At 34.2% G+C, this 22968-nt stretch overlaps 1 protein-coding gene across 2 annotated transcripts in view; it reads right to left on the bottom strand.

Annotated features, from left to right (window-relative positions):
• Positions 1-2099: 2099 nt before the first annotated feature.
• Positions 2100-22968, bottom strand: part of ANTXR2 (ANTXR cell adhesion molecule 2) — a 138781-nt gene continuing 117912 nt past the window's right edge. For both annotated transcript variants that reach the window (XM_003364684.5, XM_001492585.6), the window contains exon 17: positions 2100-4011. In XM_003364684.5, the coding sequence (XP_003364732.1) occupies positions 3973-4011 (39 nt within the window). In that variant the 3' untranslated portion in view covers positions 2100-3972. The remainder of the gene's footprint in view (positions 4012-22968) is intronic.

Genomic DNA, 22968 nt, shown 5'->3' with positions numbered 1-22968 from the left:
CACTTCATTACCTGCAGCGAACATTCTCCAGACTCACCTGCTTGTTTCTTTCCTTAAACATACAACAGATGTACCAGAGTGATTCTATCATTCTGGGTTATATATTTCCTTTCATATTAAAATAAAAAATGTACATATTTCTCTCCTGTGCACATACACCCACCAAAATTTTCCAGTAGCAATAAAACACTTATAAACTTCCTAAAGGAATAGGATACGGTACAAAATCTAGTAAAAGTTAAACACAAGGCTTTGCAATGGAGGAGGAAGTTACAATACTTCTAAATGTAACCTAATTATATTTTTCCCTCTTAAAATTAAAAAATAATGCGAGCTGATAAGTCAAAAAACATTTTAGACGGGGCCAGCCCAGTGATGCAGTCGTTAAGTTTGCGCACTCTGCTTCAGTGGCCCGGGGTTTGCTGGTTCAAATCCTGGGTGCGGACCTATGCACCACTTATCAAGTTATATTGTGGCAGGCATACTGCATATAAAATAGAGGAAGATGGGCATAGCTGTTAGCTCAGGACCAGTCTTCCTCAGCAAAAAGAGGAGGATTGGCAGCGGATGTTAGCTCAGGGCTAATCTTCCTCAAAAAAAAAAAAAATTTTAGACACTATGGGCCATAATATAGATTGTTTTAATTTTAAAAATAAACTAATAAATTGCCTCTGAGCAGTAAAACAATGGTCAGTGATATTTAGATAACAAACTTATTAAGTTCACAGAGCCATCTAGATCTTATACGCAGTAAGGATTTATTAGAAAATCAAATATTGAATAATTTGTGAAGTGGTTAGAATAAAGTTCAAGAGAAATATAAGCAAATCATTTCTTCTCCAACAATTTGAAATATAGGAGGTTTAAACCTTACATATTTTTGTCAAAATAGTAATTATCCATAGATGACAGATGCTGCTCCCTACTTAATGGAGGGTCTCAAATCTTACTCTGCATCTCATTGGGAAGGAAATATAAAATTTTAAAATAGAATTAACTCAGGGGAAGGCATCAGTGCTGCAACTCTTAGCACCAAATGTTTTTTCTTGGAGCACCAAATGCTTTAGGGAAAACATTCCAAGTATCAAAGTTTTCAGATAGATAAATATTTATGGATCAAATCCATAAAGAACAGACATTGTTATGAAATATATATAGATGCCTTCAAAACTTTCTTTCCAGGCAGAGTAGACACATAAGTTAGGAGTCATTTCCCACTTAATTGTTTTTGCAACCTTATGCAACACAAATGGATTATGGATAAAAACTTGTTTATTCACAGAAAGTAGATCTTGACTGACATCATGTCCAAAAAATTTAAAAGGAATTATTTCTCTCTATAAAATATAAAATGTTATTAAACTTATAGAAATGGCTTTATTCTAACTTTTACTCTCCTGGTTGAAAAGTGTAGAGGTTTTTAATTTAATCCTTTGGTGAGAAAACAGTACTCTTTAAAGCAAATTCTTCTCATTTGCTGGTTAGCATAATCAGAGAAAATCATAACACGGATCTGGTTCATATCTTTAAGTGCTATGCAGTTCCTTCTGTCTTTGAACTTTATGAATGGTACACTTTTAGTCTACACATAGACCATTGCCTCTCCCTCTTCGTTGAGCGCTCCTCATAGTGAACTGGAAATCCACTTGCCTTACAATCTACAGAAAGCCATTTTGCCAGTTAAGGGCAGAGGTCCACTAACATTAATCTGTAGCAAAACGCAAGTGTCATACAAACGCCCTACGATACTAGACAAATTCAAAGTAACGACCAAAGAAACGGCCCTAGATTCTGTAGTATCCTTGATGCCCAGAAATACCATTTAGGGGTGTGCACTGGTCAGAAAGGAAGTGCCAATTTAAGGAAACAGCAATAGGCCCTGTCCCAGATGCAGAGGTCTACAAGAACTCATTGGGTGTCCATCAGACTTCCAAGTCACATTTGTACACATGGATAATTACTGCCAACAGTATTATTTGTGAACATAAGGGATATTTTGAAACTGAATACAATTCTTCCCTGAAACTAACCAGGACAATCATATATTCAACCTAACAAGCCTTGAGTTTATGTGAGCTTAAAGAAAATGGTAGCAGAGGCACAGGTAAAATTTTATTTATGCATATGTAGACACATGACTTTGGATCCAGCCAGCCAGTGACATAAATAAACTTGAGCAAAAGATTCAAGCTAGAGGATATATATATATGCATATATATATTTGTGTGTGTGAGTAAGGCTTCTTGGAGCAGTGCCACAAATCTGGACACCAACCAACAGAATCACTTCCGTCCTTTGAAATTTCCATTAAGAGCACAATGGGGGTAATTATATTGGGATGCTCCAAATCGCTCTTTCCATCGGGTGCATTCACATGCCCGCCAAACATGAAATGTTCGCCTTCTCTCTTCCAATGTGATGGTTGTTGAACTTATTTTTAGTGTCATTTGATAAGCCTTTGTGCTCGCAGAGAGACATCCCACTGACCCAGCCACTGGTCATTGTCTAGACCAGTTCACATCAAAGCAGGCGCGCTTTGTCAGGTTTCGAGACGAATATCCATTTCGCATCTGAAGTACAGTATCGAAAGTGACTAGATCATTTGAGCTTTTTTCTTCAGCTGCTGCCTTCTTCCTCCCCCACAGTGCTTCCGCTCACGCTAACATAATTTGGCATCGTCGACGTGACACGATGGTGGTTTTTCTAAAAAACTACAATACATACATTTTCGATGTTGTGTGGTGGCCGAGCCTCCTGAAAATTTCATTTACAAATTGATGAGAGGAGGTCTTTTTTTCCTCTCCTGAATCATAACCAAGGTATAGTGCCCCTCAAAATCCAAGTAATGCGCATACAGTAATAGGTCATTCAATGTCAAAAGGCATAAAAAAGATGAGCAAAATCTTCACAGGCTGCTGCTTGCTGTTGCCTTTAATTATATTAATTAAACTTTGAAATTTTCATGCAAAGAGAGTTGCTGGCTTGTGACGCTGAAGAGCCCCTGGAGACTTGGAGGAAGAAAAAACCCTGAGCGGAAGCTTTGTGGTTACTGCTTCCCTTAAATTAAAAACAAAACAAACTCCTAGGTATGTTTACAGATACTAATGCTTTATGCACTACTAAACCCCACGCATAAAAAGAGGGGTAAATCTACCAATCACAGGGACAAGTTCTCAAATCCTGAGTCTCTTAAACTCCACTTAAGATCGCTGGTTAGAAGCCGTCTTCCTGTGGAATAACGCTCTATTAATTTTCTTCTTTTCCCGAGTGCATAATGAAAGAAAGGTGTCTTCAAGAACTAAAGGGCAAAATCTTGCTTGCTACCGATACCTTGAGGCATCCTGTCTACATTTTGTCATGCGTGTGCACTTTGCAGTGCTAGAATGACAAGATTTTCCAGTCAGAAGCTTTCCGTAAGGCACATTGTGGTAGGGGACTTGGAAGGATTTTGTGATCTGACACAGCTCTAAGGCAATGGACTCCTTTATTTGCTTAGCCTGGTGGGAAATTTCATACTCTGCCTGTGGCTAACCATCTTGCCATGTAACAACACAAGTGCCATGTTTCCATGTTAAACACTCCTCTCTCCATTAAAGATCCATGATGGCCAGTTGTTTTGTGGTCCCTGTTCTGATATCACCTTCATGCTGTTTTTGCTTTTTCCTCTTCTACACATTCAAACAAACTTTCCTGTGTAAACCGTAGCATGTAGATTAATGTTCCTTTTTATTTTCAGTGTCATGAATCATGAGTTACCACTGGGTTTCATCAACGCCCATGTAGATGGCAGAACAAGTGTTTGAAAATGTTTGGTGCAAGCAAAGCAGAAGGCAGAGAAAACATTTCCTGACTGAGAGGAATAAAGCTGCTCTTCCAAAAACTTCTGAAATGCACTTTCTTTTTCATTTGGTTGGAAATCAGCAGTGTGAATATGTACCATCTTCATACCTTCTTAGTCTTCCTGATTTCCTTTTACTGAGACGGAACTCGGGAGAAATTTATGCACCGGCCCTAGGAAAGAAACAAATTGTTATTGAAATATTAAAGTAAGTATATAAAAGCATAAGAACACTCTCAGTTTTCCTACCATGATATAATAAACGATTACCTAAGGTAAAGTCATTCATAAGATGAAGGGCGTAAGTTTTTTTCCTTTGAGTCAAAGCATGATGTTTCATTCAGCTCTTTTCCATAGCAAGTTCACCTACACAATGGTAGGGCAAAATTAGAGTGGAAAAAACTCTATGGAAATTAGAACTATGTTATTGCTGTTTAAAGTATATAGTGTTACTATCCCAGAAATAAAAATATCAAGCCATCACCTTACATGTTTCTTTGTATAATGACCTATAATGAAAGTATTTCTTCATGCAATCTGGTGCTTCTAAAATGTATACATAAGGAGCACATTTAAGACACAGAAAGAGATTGAGGATAAGCAGTCAGGGAGAAAGGGAAGAGATGCCATCTCTTTGTGATTCTGTTTTATAAAAGGCTTTTGCAAGAGACTTACTAAAGATCTTGTTCAGTGTTGACCATTTCTCACAACTGCACACCACCATGCACTCTCCAAATAGTGACTATTTATTTGCATTGCACATTTCCAAAGAGACTTTGCCATTTCAATTCTTTAGCAGTTCAATGAAGGTTGTGGAGACACATTGTTTCATATGTAATTATAAATAAGCCAAGAATCATTTGAAAATAAAGTTTCCAATTAGTGATAAAAGATCCCCCTCCTTTCTTCCCCTTGGTATTGCACTGTTGATGTACTATACTACATGGATCATGTCCAGATCCCTCAATAGGCCAAAAGCTAGCATCCTGCTTTCTAATTCAGGGTAAATACTATCATCCTATTGAGATTTTTCTGTATCTCATAATACCAGCTCTCTAATTTTAGATGTAAGAACTTCTCTATTTTCCTCTAAATGTGAACAATAAATTTGTTTTAAATATTCAATACATGGTAATATTCAAAAGGAACAACAAATATTGTTGGAGAAGAAAGCTTAAAACAGAAAAACAGGATTTTGTTCATGTTCTTCTTAAATATGACTGCTCAATAAACTTGAAAATTTCAGAAATTAATGAATAAACAGAAAAGCATAAAAGCAAACTAGTTTCCATTAGCTTTTGCCTAACAGGCAAACATTCATCAAATTATCTGTCTTCTAAGTAATTTTGGAGGCAACATTATTAGTACAATTGTCAATTTTATTACTTATTTTGTGCCTAATGTCTACAAATAATATCTGTGCAAAAGGAAGGGAGAGAAAAGCAGAAAGAAAACCATTTTAGAAAGAGGTCACAATTCCTTGGTAATGCAATTGTCACAGGTCAAGTAGTCAGACTGTACTTTCGTATTATCTAGAACCCTCAAACAAGATTTTTAGAATGAACATTAAGTGAAAAGATGCTCTTCTCCAGCTTTGCTAAATATGACACCAAATGCCAAGAAAACACTGAAAATGTTATTTTCATGACATATCTCTTTTCTAAACATGTTTTTCAAGGGCAGCAGGTAGGAAAATGGCATAATTAAATATTTCAGCAAAACAATAAAGCAGAGTTTCTAAGCTACAATACTGTAACTTTTTATGCAATAAAATAGATTTTAGCTATGCATATTAAAACAGTGATAAACATTAAAAATATTATCTTCTGGCAATTTTCCAGAATCAAACAAATATATGAGAAATGACATTATGACAGCAAACATATGAATTAATGACACCTTTTTCTTGTATATTTATGAACTAAAAAAGTAAAAATTTTCTCTCTTTTGAATAATTTTGAAAAGAAGTTGTCATGAATCTCTACTTTTGAGTTTCGTCACTACTTAACTGGTTTTAGATATAAGGCTCCTTCTCTGACCACTTCTGTTCTACACACAGGATTAATCTGGTGACTCTGATTCATTTACTTTAGGTAACTGGATAGTTGAAAAATCTATGGAGATTCATAGTTCACCTGAATTCTCAAAATCACTTCAACACCTAAATTATTCCAGACCTAAGTTATTTTCTATTTCATTTGGTGTGATTTAATTAAAGACAAGGAAACTCAAATGAAAAGAATTCTGAGATTTTGACCCTGAGGTCCTTACTTCAATTTTTCCAAAGCACAGGATTAGTATTGATCATCAGCTGCCAGCTGTCTATTGATTCAAGTATCAAAAAACAAAAAAAAACCCCTGCTAAATGCAATACAGACCCGTGTGTTTTAGCACACATCCATTAACAAAAACAACCAAATGTCTTCTCCCCTCCTGATCACGAACTCAGCATTTTTCACTTTTATCAAGAGCTGATAATGTCTCGGTGTACTTTTATTTTACAGAAATTTAAAGTTGGTAACTCGGAGGAGTTCTGTTCCAGAGTGACTTCCTCTGTTAAGCATTACCTAGGTCTCCCAGGCATGGAACTCCTTCCCTGAAAGATCTCATTGCATCTCCACTCCAGCCAAACCACATTAGTACACCACAGTTGTTTGCTCAAATATACAAAAGCGAAGACAATAATGGTTAAATCGGAGGGCTCTAAATCCTGAGTATGTACCTCAGCTCTGCCACTCATTAACTGTGTGGCCACGGGCAACATTAACTACCGAGTGCTTCCGTTTCTTCATCACAAAAATAAGGATTAAAAATTGGACCTATTCTTAGGACTATCACAGAGACGAAATCTGTTAATGTATATAAAGCACTTAGAACAGTACTTGGCATACAGCAAGTTCTCTATTAAAAACAGGCACTTATCCATTTTCCCTCTGCAATCTCATTGCACAGTATCTAACATAGAACAGACTTGTAATAAATACGTACTTAGAAATGAATGGATGGATGACGAATGTATAAATGAATGAATACATAACGACTTAAACCTCCATTGAGGGAGGAGCTGGACCTCAAAAATGGGAATATAGAATAAGTATGAATTTGAGAGAGAAAAAGAGGATTAGAAAGGAGAAAAATACAACAGTGGAAAAGGAGAGAAGAAAATATGCAGAAAAGAGAAGATAGTAGCCCCAAGGAGAAAAGATAGAAAAGCAACAATCAATAAAAAAAGAAACTATTGGCTAGGAGAAAGTAGTCCATCAGGCATCTCATTCCCAGGGGATTATTTTATGCTGGCTGCCACTCTACTTACCAGAATATTCTAAAATCAAGGCAACACACCCTGGTTGTAAGAGGCTGTGATTAGGTGTCTGTGGCCCTTTGAGTACTACTCAGTACCATCTTACAAAACCCATCATGATAGTGCTGATCATGTTTAAGGTCATGAATGTTTGGGCTGCCATTGATATCATGGCAAGCAGTCTATGCCAAAACACCACAGAGCAATGTTTAATTGTAGGAAATGGGATATCACAATGTTTACAGGACTTCATATCCTCATGCTGATAATGTCTACACAATAAAGGTATGTTATCAAGCTAACAAGCAAAGCAATATAAGACAGCTTGAACATACAACTCATCAAAGAATAGTATAGAACAGAAAATACTATTAGTTAATCGTGTTTATTTTTCTGAGAATATTTCATTTTAATGACAAAAGTACAAGTGCTGGAAATAAAAAGTTAATTAAATGGCTTAAAAGATTATTCAATGTAACCTAAATATATAAAAATATATAGAAATATATACTTATAATTTTAATACTTTATACTCAATGTAGGGATTAATACTAGTTTTAGGTAACAAGACAATACAGTCTTTAAAATAAACCACTAAGATGATAATATGCTAAAAGAGATGAACACAAGATTTCTGTAAGCAAGAGTTAAAATAAATGTGTAATATTACCCTTGTTGTATTTTACAAAATAATTCAAGAAATTTGAACTCAGGTGGCCTAAGTATTTATGAAACAATATAATGTGGTATTAGATTATGAATTATAATTATTAAGAAGAAATAATATTGATTTAATTTTCTCTATTTATTGAATTTTTAATTCAATATTTTTTGTAAATAATTTTCTTGACTTAAAGTCATGCATGTAAATAATGGATAAAATCAAAGCACACTGTCGGTGTGATGCCTCAGGCAACACCTGTACTATTTATTCAATTAGGCGATCAATACAATCTATTTGAATTTGTATCATGCTTCATAAGTCACTAGGTCATAAACTTCAACAATAACAACATATAGTCACTATAAAATTGAATTAAATTAATATCTTAGAAGTACATCCATTTAAAAATGAACTATGAATGTATTCCATTCTTTTGCCTTGGGAATATAGCATTCCTTGGATGCAATGAAATAATTGTTAAATTTATTCATTCTGTATGACATAAGAGATTAGGAGTGAAATTTCTTAAATATTTAAAGACATTAAAGTTAGGCAGAACAAACAGAATTTAACTACTGATTTTAGATTGTAGCCGGATATATTTAAAGCACATTAATTTCAAAAATGTGATTCGATATTGTCTGACTAGGTGATAGTTTACCTTCTCAATATATTAAACAGTCAGATAGGCAAGTTAATTGTAAACAAGAGTACTAGAGGCATGTTTACCAACTTAAAATAAAATATTTCGTAGCATATTAGAAATGTATTTGTATACTGACATCACTGTATTACGATCTCGGTATGACAACACTGCATTTGCCTAAGAAAAATTATGGCTTAAAAGGAATAAAACTGCCTTCCTTTTAATGTATACTGTCTTATGCAGCCTTATATTGATGAAATTACCTAATTAGCGAGCTTCTGTGACAAAAAAAAGAACGTTCATGCATTGCTTGTGGGAGTATAAGTTGGCCAAAACTATACGGTAAGCAATGTATATAATAATAGTCTTTAAAAGCTTATATTCCTTGACTCAGTAATTTCAAGCTGGGAAGTAAGCCCAATAAAATATCTAGACAAAGATTTTTAAATGTTTACCATGGGATTTTTATAATAATGAAAAATATAATTAGTCAATTTATATTTATTTCTGCCCAACAGAGAATAGTTATATTATGATTCATCCATCTAACTAAATATTATCTATCCATTAAAATAGAAAATTTTTAAAACATTTTTAACAATGTAGGGAAACTGCAGTGAAAAAAATGTCAAATTCTATATATACATAATTATAATTATGCAACAAAAGTCTAAAGAGTAAAAGACAAGACCAACAGACAGTACACCAACATACTATGAGTAATGAAATTGCATATGATTTCTTACATTCTATTTTATACCTTTTCTATATATGCATATCTTTGTTAGTTTAAAAAATAGTTTTCAAAGAGTAAATTTAATCAGCAAAATGCAATCCTTTCTAAACATCTGTATTTAAACGTTTTTAAAAGTCAGCCCAGGAACCTCTGACTACTCACTCTCTCTAATTACCAACTACCAACCATGCCAAAGTTTTTCAGCACTCAGTGCCCACATTGGTCAACTTGTTTACTGGGTTGTATTGTATAGTTAATATCCTGGTGAACCCACGTGAATGCAGTTCTACTCAAGAGTGCTTGGGTATGGTAGAAGCCAATGATTGATAAAGGTTATAATCCACAGTCAGCATTTTCATCTTTATGGTACACAATTCTAAGAGTTTCCATAAAATGCCTGTTCAAGCATCTGTCCAGGTCACAATCAGTGATCTTTCTTTTTTTTTATTCTTCTCCCCAAAGCCCCCCAGTATATAGTTGTAGATTCTAGTTATGAGTGCCTCTGGTTGTGCTATGTGGGACGCCACCTCATTGTGGCCTGATGAATGGTGCCATGCCTGCGCCCAGGATCCGAACTGGCGAAACCCTGGGCCACCAAAGTGGAGCACGCGAACTTAACCACTTGGCCACAAGGCTGGCCTCTCTAATTTTTTTAAATGTGCATACACGTGTGTGTGTGTGCATGTGTGTGCATGTACCTACCTATGTACCCAGCCCACCTCAAGCCCTGTCCATGCTGGAGTTGATTATATTTAAACAAGAATATAAGGGAAGCGCTTTAATTTTCATACCACATCAAACTTTCTAACCACATGCCCAGTATCTAGGGCATATATTTCTCTATTCAATCAACAATATAAAATATTTATACCTCAGGCATTTATCAGTGATAACTTTGGAATCCTTTCCCTCCAGATCAGTTGGCAAACTATCTTTGAGAGGGAAGTTCTACGTGAGATGCTAGCCATCTATTTCTCTAGGTCAGTGTTTGTTTTTCGTACCGCAGTCCATGAAGTCCTGTGGGTTCCACAAGGTGCCTCAGGGGCCACTGTGGCTGGAGTGGTGCACAAGAATAGAGCAAGCAGGCACACTGCAGGCCTCTCAATCCTAATTCGACCCAAGGGAGCTCCACTCTCACCTAGCCTTTAAAATTGCAATTCAGCACAGAATTTTGTTTTTGTTTGCATTAAAAATGTAGTTTGATAACTATTATTCAAGATATTCATGCCTATGTTAAGCCAGATTACCGGTAAACTATCTATCTACCTGGACCTGGTTTCTTTGCTTCTCTTTAGAAATGCCTTCCTAGATTTTTGACAATATTACAGCATTATTCAACTTTTGGTCATATGAAGAGAATTTTGCATTTTGGAAAATTGCTATTGAAGACACTGATACTAAAGGATCAATTCTTGGAGTTCAGAGCTAGCTAGGAAAAAGCCTGTCACTTCTGGTAAGCTCAGGTGCTTCCCTTTTATTATACAATGGCAACTATATAACTCAGACTTTCTCTTTGTGCGTTGACTTTTAAAAAGCTCAGATTTACAGGAGGTTCTAAAAGCAATTGCTACCCTTAGTGCACATGTTCTGATACAGCTATATCTTGACTTTGGCCCAGGATTATTTCTCTGTTTTGATTCTGAAGTTTTATTGTACATGTTTTTTTTCTCAATACTTCTTTAGAAGTAGACTAAGTATAAGTAAATTTAAACTAATATATATTTCTTTCTTAATTCTCAACTTTCTTAATCATAATGATTCCAAACTCATCTAAACCTTTGAAACCCTCCAATAAATGTAGTATCTCAATCTCTCCCTTATACAAAAAGATCATTATCATGTCTACTTCCCTCCTTTGTTGCCTTTTCTTAACATGGTAAGACTTAATGAAGTACTCTGCAGATAGCTGATATGAAATGAAGATTAATTGGAATTTAACCTGAACTAAGTTAACATAGATCATTAACGTTAACTTGAAGTTTATGCATGTAAGCATGTTGAAACTATACTATTCTTCATAAGATCCCAGACATTCTCCTACAAGAATAAATCCCCTAGGTCTAGAGACTGAATGCTTAACTTCATTTTCTTTGGCTGCTGGGAAAAATAAGCACAATATGATTCTTTATAAGCTGGAAATGTATTACTATCCCAATTCATCTCTTAGAGCAGAGCTCTGTGCAAAGCTTTCCTCCATTATCTACTTGCCCGCAGTAGAAGAAGAAGCAGAATGTACCCAGGATAAGTCACAAACAAAACTTTGGTCATAGCGAAGGCTAACTTCACCATTAGAATCTGTCAGCTTTAACTTTACTTAGGGTATTTCCAGGCAACAACAAGTACCTATTAGAGCAAGAAGTTCATTGACATTTCCCTGGAAATTGTTGTTGGCAATACCTTCTCTTGGGTCTCATAATAAGTAGGAATGGGAAGTTGATGCCAAAATAAAATTGTAGTGCTATGTTACTGCACGGCAGTTAATTAAACCAAGAGAAGAAAACAAGACAATAGTAGGATGTATTTGTTACTGGTTAATTATATAGACCCCAACCCTGTTGTAATATTTGAAGACTGATTTCACACATTCATTTTCACTGTAGCCAGTAAAAGCAGCATTACCCAGAGGAAGTGTCATGTTTCCCATCTCTTGAGCATTAAAATTCTGCTGGCATTAACACTTGTGAGCTCCTTTACTAGCTATCTGCACAGGAGATATTTCACTGCTAGAACCGTTATAGTATTATGTTCACCTCATAAATATCCATTGACAAGCTGAAGCATACAACTGCACTTTAGTTTAGACTTTTCAAACACAGGTAGCTGATTTATTTATATCTCCACCTCTAAAAAGAGTTTGCTAAACTTTCATGCTTTGTGCAAGAATAAATGGTGATTCAAATTTAAAATTGTTTACAAAGTGCAGATACACATAGGAACAGACACAAGACAATTCAAGAGGTCGAGGGAATCACAAATATCTGGAAAGAATGTCGACTTGAGGATACAATAGGCTCTTTGAGTGGAGATTTTCTGTAGCAACTGGAGGTACAAGATTGAAGAGAGGGTACATACTATCATCTTTCTCTCCTATACATACATATATATATATATATATATATATATATATATATATATATGAGAGAGAGAGATCTATCTATATATGTGAGATATGTGCAGAGATTTACATATAAAATATACATTATAGTAAAATACATATGAGAGAATCTGTGCTATTCTCTACTAAAAATAAAACTGCAAGATTTTGAGCTGAAATATAAATTCCACATACTCTTTTCTAATGGAAGCTCAACCTATAAATGTCCCATTTTACAGCGGAGACCACACAGCATATGGATATTCAGGAGATGTCATGAAGGGAAGTGCTGAGTGTGTCTGACAAATTTACCTTCAAATGCTTTTTTCCCTCTTCATTCTGTTATGGCACCAGCGAAATTTTAGTGACTCTACACACACTATTAACATTTATTTTGCAAATATCCAGGTCTCAGTTTTTCTTGAGATTCAGGCCTACAGTTGAAAGTTAATGAAATATCAAATCCATACCTCATAATAATAAGATATGAAATTGACCCCTCTAAGTTATTACTTGCAAGCAATATGTATATATATTGACAGTTCTCCAGAAATCATTGTTGGCAATACCTTCTCTTGGGTCTCATGTAAGTTGTAATGGGAAGTAGATGCCCAATATATATATGCCCAATATTTATATATATATGTAAAATCAGAACAGAATTTCATATATCTTTTTCATTGGTTAACATTGTTTTTGTTGGACACATCATAGGACGTATAGGAAAGATTTTCCTCCTTCTAATCTCAATTAGAGTAGCAATTATGTCTGAGGTCCTAAACCAATAGTAAAAAAAAAACTACTTAAAAATACAACTTAAAGCTATATAAAATCAGAAAATAAGTTTTGCACATGCACACTGTATCATTACTGGTATTTAAAAAAACATCAAAAACAACCCAAATACCCACCAGTAAGGGACAAGATGAATAAACTATAAGATGCAGACAGATAACTGAATATTATAAATAATATAACAGCTGTTAGAAAGAATGAGGAAGATCTGTATACACTATTGTGAAGTGATGACCAGGATTTATTAAGGGAAGGAAATCAAGGTTCATATAGTATACACACTATGCTATATTTTATATGACAAAGAAGGAAAATACACTGGAATTAATATATACTTATATTTTCAAAGAGAAAGAAAAAAATCAGTATTTGCTCTGAAAACAAAATTCACTACTGATAGGTGGAGGAGGGGCACAGAGTGGAGTGGCTGAGGATGTAAATGACATACCCTTAAATAGATCTTGTTATATGACATCAAATGCAACCATGTAAATATTTTTACATTTGCAAACAGAAAGTGGTGGGGGCTGGTGGTGGAGGCTTGGGCAGGATCCTGGTGGCTGGAGAGCAAAGAGAACTCCCCTGCAAGCCCAGAGCTCACAGGTGGGCTGTAAACAGAGAGTGAGAGAAAGAGAGCTCTGCTGAAGGAAAATCCCTGATCTTGCTCTCAAAATTTTTGAAGCCAGTTGTGAAATAAAAATAACTAAGATGGCAACAAACTGAGACCCAGCTCAACTATAAATTAGCGATGTGACAGAGTAAGTGGTATACATGTTTCTAGAGGTAAATATTATCTGGGTTAGTCTCTATTTTTTAATGTACAATGTCTAGCATAAAAATCACCAATTACGGTACACACAAAGAAGCAGGAAAACATGACCCATAACCAATGGAAAACACAGTCAATATAGGCAAATCTAGATAATAGACAAGGACTTTAACATAACTATGATAAAAAAATTAAAAGTTCTGGTGAGAAAAGTAGATAGCATGAATAAAATATGGTAAGTTTCAGCAGGAATATGGAAATTATAAATAAAACAAAAAAGCCACAGAGAAAAAAATGCAATATCAGAAATAAAGAATGTTTTGATTCATGTAAAAGTAGACTGGACATAGCAGAAGAAAAACTCACTGAGCTTGAAGGTAGGAGAATAGAAATTGTTCAAACTGAAAAACAAAGAGAAAAAAATAACTGAAAAGAATCTTAGACTTATGGAACAATATTTAATTGTCTGTTATATGAGTAATTGATGTCCCAGAAGGAGAGGAGAAAGAACGGAAAAGAAAATTTTAAAAAATAATGACTGAGAACTTCCTAGAAGAGATGAAAGGCATAAACCTACAGATCAAAGAAACTTAGTGAGCCTCAAGCAGGATAAATACATAGAAAATCATTATCAAGGAACATATAGTAAAACTTAAGAAAACCAAAGAATATCATAAAAGTATACCTCTCTGTCTCTCATCACCCACCCCCACCGAAGACGTTACACACAGAGAAAATGTCCACAAGCACAGCAGCCAACTTTTTACCAGAAACAATGGAAGACATGAGACCACAGAACTCTCCAAAATGCCAAATGGGGGGAGAATGAACCTAAATTTCCATATCCAGAAAAAACAACCTTCAAAAATGTAGGCAAAATAAAGACATTTTAAGACAAGCTAAACTGGACATAATTTATCTGCAACAGACTCCAACAACAAGTGCTAAAAGAAGTTCTCACAACTGAAGGAAAAGACACTAGATGGAAGTCTAGATCTGCAGGAAGAAATAAAGAGAAAGAGAAGAGCAAATATCTGAATAAACAAGAAACATAAACATATAAAAGAAATAAAATTTCTTTATGACACTGTTGATTACTTAAAGAAAAAATATATTATTGAATTCATAACATATGTAGAAGTAAAATGTATGACAGAGCACACAGAGGCGGGGGGGAAGGAAATTAGGTCACTGCAATGTTCACATATTGTTCTTTAGTGTAATATTTGATGAAAGATTGTAAAAAGTTAAAAAATATATTGTTATCTCTAGAGCAATCACTGAAAAACAGCACAGAAATATAGTTAAAAAGATGGAGAAACAGGGGGCTGGCCTGGTGGCATTGCGGTTAAGTTTGCATGCTCCACTTCAGTGGCCTGGGGTTTGTGACTTTGGATCCTGGGCATGGACCTGCACACTGCGCATCAAGCCATGCTGTGGTGGCGTCCCACATACAGAATAGTGAAAGATTGGCACAGATGTTAGCTCAGGGACAATCTTCCTCACTCCTCCCCCCAAAAAAAGAAAGAAAGAAAAGAAAAGGAGAAACAGGAGAACAAAGAATGGATAAGCCAAATATAAATCAAATACAGTAGACATAAGAATTGGAAATAAACTGGAACAAATGAATTGGATACATGATCACATCCAGAAAAGAACTATTTCAAGTGACCTAACACAATATTTTGTATGTCAACAACAGAATATAATCTAAGAATAAATAGACCAACAAAGAAATGTTTTACTTCATTCATCAGTCTTAATTTTACTAATACTATCTTATTACTAATTTGTAACTATACACATTATAGAATAGAGCAAATAAGTAAGTACTTTAATATTAAGGCCAAGATTTTTCATGTAAGAGAAAAGAAGTACAAGTATAAACTTAAAAATATTCACTAAAACTGTTTAATGATAAATTAGAATTGAAAATATACCACGCATTCATTGTGTTTTTTTTGAAACTCTTGAATTTCCTAGCTCTACCTGCTGAAAATGCTTAGAAGCAATGACAACCCAATAACAATTAGCACCCCTAGTATCCAAAATGTGTTCTCTAAATACCACTATCTACTAAAAACATCTAAGGATCCTTGGAGTTGAATGGTTTATTCCAGCTTTGAAACAGAAAATGTAAAAATGAGTCTGGGACATATTACGCCAAAATGAAAGAAATTTATCAAAGACTAAAGTGGACCATGTCAAAAATATATGATAATCAACATGATGGATCAGGCTTTCACTACCTGCTTACTCTGATCTATCTTGGCATCACTAACAGTAGAACAATTGACATGATGCATTATAAAGTGCACAGCACCACTCGTGAATAATCCATTCCCAAAGAAAAAGGAGAATCTGAATCCAAGTAAAGGGGTACAGAGCATTAGCATATATGAGTGTGTGTGTTGTGGCCCAGTGCTGAAGGAGTAGTAATTTTACAAAAAGTGTTCAGTTGGCACTTGAGCAGAGATTCAAAGGAAGTCAACGAAACTGTGACTATCTGGGGAAGAATAATTCTGGTAGAGAAACCAACAAGTGCAGAGGCCCTGAGGTGAAAGTGTCTTTGGCATATCCGTAGAAAAGTAATACAGACAGTGCGGTGGGGCTAGATTGAGCAATGCAGAAAGTGGAAGATGAGGTCAGAGAGGAAGCAGAGACCCTATCATACAAAGCCTTGTAGCAGTAACTATTACAAATCCTCTTTTTTAAAAGCAAAGTTACTAATTATACAAAGTTAATATCTAGATTCCTTCTCATCTTTTTTACAGCAGATTGAGCTGAGATGTTAAGTGATTTACGTTTCAAAGTTCTTAAGATTCACATGAACCGAAACACAGACACAATCAATGGACAATATCAGAATAAAGAAGCCAAATTCTAACCATTAGGTCAAATAACGGCTAATTGAAAACTCAATCTATATTTGAATTATGCATTTAGGAAAATGTTATAAAAAATCCAAATGACGGGCATATTACATCACTACTGTTTAATCAGGTGGGAAATAGAATAAATTAATTTACTCAATGTGGAGGAATGCTGCACGAAAATACTAATTTTCACAAGAATATTTCTAGACTTAAAATTTTAACCTCCATCATTAACAGAGCAAAAGTTTTACATGCAATTTCTTATTTTTTCCTAGAAAATTAGGGCTTGAGATAATTCATTTGTCTCATCAAACTGCTTATGGCACATTTAAAGAGAAATTCTGAATGCTTATAAATCATTAGCACTGCAAAACGTTTATTGAAAGATTTTCCTAATGTATATGACCCTAGGGATGCAATGATTGATCCCCGGCTAAGTTAAGTTTCTAAGAATTAAATCCTCGCTTTTGGGACCCTACAACAGTGTATGTTGTTCCAGTCAAAAAATCAATAACTAAAAATGTGTTGATGAATTCAGCTTGCACTTTGTTCATACAGGTTTTCATTAGCTGTCTCTACTTAAAAGTATCCACAGCTCTTTGAGTCGTTTGTCAGACAGCTAAACTCCCAGTTAATTTGAGACTAAAAACAATTACGTAACAGTTTCTTTCAAAGAAAACCAAATATTAAAATCTTCACTTTAAGTTTTTAAGTTGATACTTTATCAATAATATCAATTAAAATACTTTATAGAAATGTATAGTTTTTAAAGGTTCATTTTGAAGGGCAATTATGGATTACTTTCTAGATTATAAAATAAAAATTTTTATGAAAAATCTGTCTAAAGCCTTAGCTGAAAAATTAGTTACTATGATGCTGTTTTCTCACAGCACAGCAAATATTTAGTGAAGCCATTCCACGCATTCAGTCCTAAGAGAAGATGTACGTATGTATTTAATTTTTGAACAACAAATTTATGCTTTAGATATTTTCTATCACATTTGGGAAAAACAATTTTAAACAATTGCTAAAGTCATTTTTATATCTAATAAAAAGACATCCAAATCCCCAAAGTCAGGATTTAAATTTGAATATTTATTATAAACTAATATTTAGATGTATGATGTGAAATGATATATGTTTTCTATAACACCTAAGTAATGTGGACGATAATTCTTCACATTATACTTCCACATTCAAACTGCTAGAGCAGCAGCCAAATGACTACATTTATTGCTAAATTTATACCATGGAGAAAAACACTTCAAGCAGCACCTTAAGTCGTATATACTAAAATTAGGCTGATAACAGCATGAAGACTATCCTTGCTTTTACGTGCAGATGCAAGTCTGAACATGCCTTTCATATATAGCCACAGGGATTTATATTGCAAAGATAGATGCCACTGTGACCCAGATATCATTTCACTGATCAATGATTATACAATGGCATTTAATGAGAGCCCCTTGCTCACACTTTGAAAAGAAACTGAAAGTGGATTAATTTTGCCCCTTAATCAACACAGGCATTCCTAGTCTAAATAACATATCAACCAACAAGACTGACTCTTAAAATAATTGTGGAAATACTAAACCATCTCCAGAGATATAATTAACCCCCTCAAACGGGAAGAATAAACTTTCAAAGTTTAAATATTTATATACATACAAGCATATAGATACATTCAAAAAAGTAAACAAACATAAATGTGATAGTTCAGAATACTCATTACTTACTCATGTGTAATTATCTCTATGGACCAAGGACAGTTTGCTTCTTGGACTATAGAACTAAAAAATGCTGAAGACATGTACATTTAGGAGTCACGTAATAAAAAAGTGATTGGCTTTGATTATTTAATCTCCCTTTGCTTGTCTATATGTAATTACTCAACATAAATCACAGAACCAGAAACTGGAGTTTAGGTCTATCCACAAGTCAAGTACTGGGTATAACGGCAGTGCAAAATAGATGTTTCATATACAGAGAGAGAGGAAGATATATAAGATACAAGGATGTGCATATGAAGAGTCAATTTTCAGTTAGCTTAGAGAAACAACTTCTGATATTCTAAGCCAAAATGATTTTCTAAACCAAAAATAATATAATTAGCCTAATATCTTACCCTACCACAAAAAATACAATTACACTCTAGATGATAGCAAAGTTTGTTCAGTATTATTACAGCTCTTCCGTTTTTTAAAACAAATCTAAGTATGTGTTTAAACCCTACTTTCCTAGACGGTGAGCTCCGTGATGATTTTGTTTCACTACCATTTTGCAAATACCTAAAACAGTATTCACCCTACAGGTTAAGTGCTTAAAAATATTTGCTGAATGAATGATTACTGGGTTTGAAATATTAAATTTGATCTATGGAGCTAATATCTCTCTGAAACATATAATTGATATTTTGTATGAATACTGACATAATGCAATCTAGCAACACAATGATGAGCAAGATATAAAATAAAATACAATGGTTTACTTGTCTAAACACACAAACACAAAACTACAAAACTATACTTCGGTTTTTGCTAACTGGCTTGTCATTAAGCAATAATGGCAATCATTCCATGGCCAAAATCTTCCTGGTTTATTTTGTGACATGAATAGTGAAGCAGTTCTAGATGTCGGATTTCCTCTATGTTTGCCCAATGGTCAGGCATAATAGGGAAATGGCTGAACTGCAGGAGAGAAGTGTTCTAAGCCGGGAAACAAGGAGGCATCAGAGAGGAACTGAACTTGATGTCAATTTTAAATAGAGAGCAGATGGCAGGGAAGTGAGATCTGTTTCACGCTTGAAACCATCAACAGACAGAGAAGATAGAGATAAAAGTATATATTCTAAATCCACTATGATTCTTGGATCTAAATACAATACATGTTTTGACAAGAAGGAAGTGGTCGTTATGAGCAACCTAACCACATGTAAACATATCACCAAGTAGAGAAACATTAAATCATGCCCAGTTAATTAACTGATTTCGTGGGCATTTATTTTCCTTGATGCCTCTGTTATTCCATGTCAAAAAAATCAATATCTGAAGAAATATGATGTTTCTTTACAAGCGGCATATCACTTCCTATATCTTTGTGTGTCGATAAAATTCCAGACACCAAGTTATGCAGCAAGGAGGAATTATTCTACATTTATTAATTATTAACATCATTAAATTTGAAAACAGTGTAGCACAATTCATGCGTATTTCCCAAAACATATATTTTTAAAATGCTCTCCAAATTGATGGCATTTTCTGTTGAATGTGAAAGTTTAAGATTTAGTTGATACTGGACTCTTAATCAACAAGTAAAGATTTGGGCTCAAAAAGAATGAAACATTCTTAAAAATAATAAAACATAACTTGATAAATCAATTTTAATTACTACATCTTATTTAAAATTACTGAGAAAGTCCTTCATCTACATTGAGTTATTCTTCCTTTGGTGAGAGATTATGAGAAAAATTATTGATTCTGTGGCAGGACTGGAGCACAGAACATACTTTAGAGTCAGGAACATTAGGAATTGCAAAAAATCTAGTGTCCATAAAGCTTGCTTTCTTTACATTCAGTCTTTGGTACACTTTTAAAATATGACAATGAAGATTCAATTTCAAAACCTTGCCACTTGAAAATGTTTCTTTGACTGAAACAAAAGAGAGGTGCTCGCAGTCATGCAGCATTACATGCCCTAACAAAAGCTGTGCCGAGCTGTCAGCCTCTCACCTAGCCCCTATCATCACAGATAGAAAGGCTATGTGAGATGACAAGGTAACGTGTTGTTTGAATGGCATCTCTGAGAAAAATCCAACTGCAGCAGCACATTTTTAGATTTAAATGTGAAAGATTGGTCATTCTAAATATATATCATTGTATTTTTTCATCAAAGTCAACATCTATCTTTGGAACTTACGGAAGACTGAATGAATAAAATATTTTTGTATGAGCAAGTCCAAAACCTGAACAATCATATCAGCATTTTTATTCTGTCTTTTCTGACAACATCAATGCACCTTGCAAAAAGAAAGCCAGATGTTCATTCTATTTGGTGCTATTAAAAGTCTGTTTTACAGACTTCCATTATATTCACTGTTTCTTTTTTTTTCCAAATGATGATGGCATTGAAGACTTTGATAATGAAGAAAACATATTTTTATGTGGGCTTTTTGGTACTTCTAGCTTTAAATATACAACTTAACATATGTTTAAAACAGAGCATATGGAAATAAGAAAAAGCAAATCTGAATTCCAGGCACAAATATTGGTTGAAAAGCTACTTTATAGTATTTTCAAATCATGCAGATTATTGAGACTCAGAACTAATAGAAACATCCTTTCTTTGCTGTAATCATAATAACCTTCAGGACTTAAAATTTCCATGGTTGAAATCACATTGTTCAGGTTCTACAAAATTCATTTCTGGATTTCAAAAGGATTATATCTAGAGAGTCCTTCTCTTTGTGTGAGTTGGGGTCATTTCTTATTGGGCAACATTAAAAATAACACCTTTACAAGTCAGCCAGTGAATAAATTAATTAGCAGCAAGCAGTGAGTACTATCAGTGTAACAACTTCCATTTATCCACTTAACTGCATTATCACAGAGGTGGTGTCTGAATGAGTAAGTCATGCAACCAAATCTGACAAAGAAAAATTTAACATCATTCAGCTGTTCTCCAGACAAGGAGAATTTTTAAAACATTTTTATTTTGCTGCTTTTCACTTTCATAGGAAAAAGACAAATTATACCCAACAAAATGATTTTATAAGTTATTTACCACCAATCAGCGCGTTTTTAAACAATCACTTCAATGTCCTATGTTCTTTATCTTGGGAAAACTGTAGACTACAAATTGATTCAAAATGATGGCTTTGGAAAACTTTCAAGATTGCTATGGGACTGCTGAATTAACAGTAACTAACATGTGTTGATGAAACCAATATTCTTGAATGAGAATTTGAATCCAATTTCTTTAACTATAAACTAAGATTAATATGTTCTTGTGTATGTTTTTGAGAATTTAGCTAACCAGAATATTTAACTTACCAAAACATAGCAATCTCCATCACGTCTATAAAAAAAATGTTTATTACACCATGTTATCAATGAGACAGCAATGTGTCCAACTTGATGTCAGAAGGTTCTAATTCCAACCTTACCATTTTACAAACCACATGTCAACTTCCCATCTGAAAGTTGTGTTAGCTTAGGTGAATGGAAAAAGGAGTGAGATTGTTGCCATACTGAAGCACATAAAGAGATTTAATTTTAAGCTTAGAAAGGAAAACGAGAATTTATAAAGATCTGTAAAGAACTGCATGTAAAAGTAACTATTTTATTTTAAAAATAAATCACTTTCATCAAATGTGGAGACAGCTGAACATAACATGTCTGTAGATACTTTTAAAGGAACTAAGAAGTCCAATTACGTTTCTTATGGGAAAGCTGCTATGAGATTGCCATAATTTACCACATAAGTCTTTTATCTTTGTATAGCATTGCTAAGCAAAATGCTCGAGTTAGAAGTACATACTACCTGTTTATGGTAGAAGCTAAAATAACTTGTCATTTTCCTACTTCACATCCATTAGGATAGCTATTATCAAAAAACAATAAACAGAAAATAACAAGTGTTGGAGAAGATGTGAAGAAATTGAAATCCTCATGCATTGCTGGGGGATATGTAAAATGGTACACTGTGGAAGATAGTATGGTGGTTTATCAAAAAATTAAACTTAGATTATCACATGATCCAGCAATTCCACTTCTGGGTATATACCCAAAAGAACTGAAAACAGGGACTCAAACAGATATTTGTACACCCATGTTGATAGCAGCATTATTTGCAATAGACAAAAGGTAGAAACAACCCAAATATCCATCGACAGATGAATGGATAAACAAAATGTAGTATATACATACAATGGAATATTATTCAGGTGTAAAAAGAAAGAAATTCTGATACAGGCTACAATATGGATGAACCCTGAAAATATTCTAAGTGAAACAAGACAGACAAAAAAGGATAAACCTTTTGTGATTCCACTTTTCTGTGGTACCTAGAATAATCAAATTCACAGAGATAGAAAATTAAATAATGGTTACCAGGGGCTAGGGAATGGGAAGAATGGGGAGTTATTTTTTTTATAGGTACAGAGTTTCAATTTAGGGTGAAAAAAAAATTCTGGAGATGAATAGCAGTGATGGTGCACAACAATGTCAATGTACTTAATGCTACTGAATTGTA

This window comes from Equus caballus, chromosome 3 (assembly GCF_041296265.1).
Source record: "Equus caballus isolate H_3958 breed thoroughbred chromosome 3, TB-T2T, whole genome shotgun sequence".
NCBI lineage: Eukaryota > Metazoa > Chordata > Mammalia > Perissodactyla > Equidae > Equus > Equus caballus.
The sequence above is the reverse complement of the archived record's forward strand: the minus strand, read 5'-3'. Positions and strand labels throughout refer to the sequence as shown.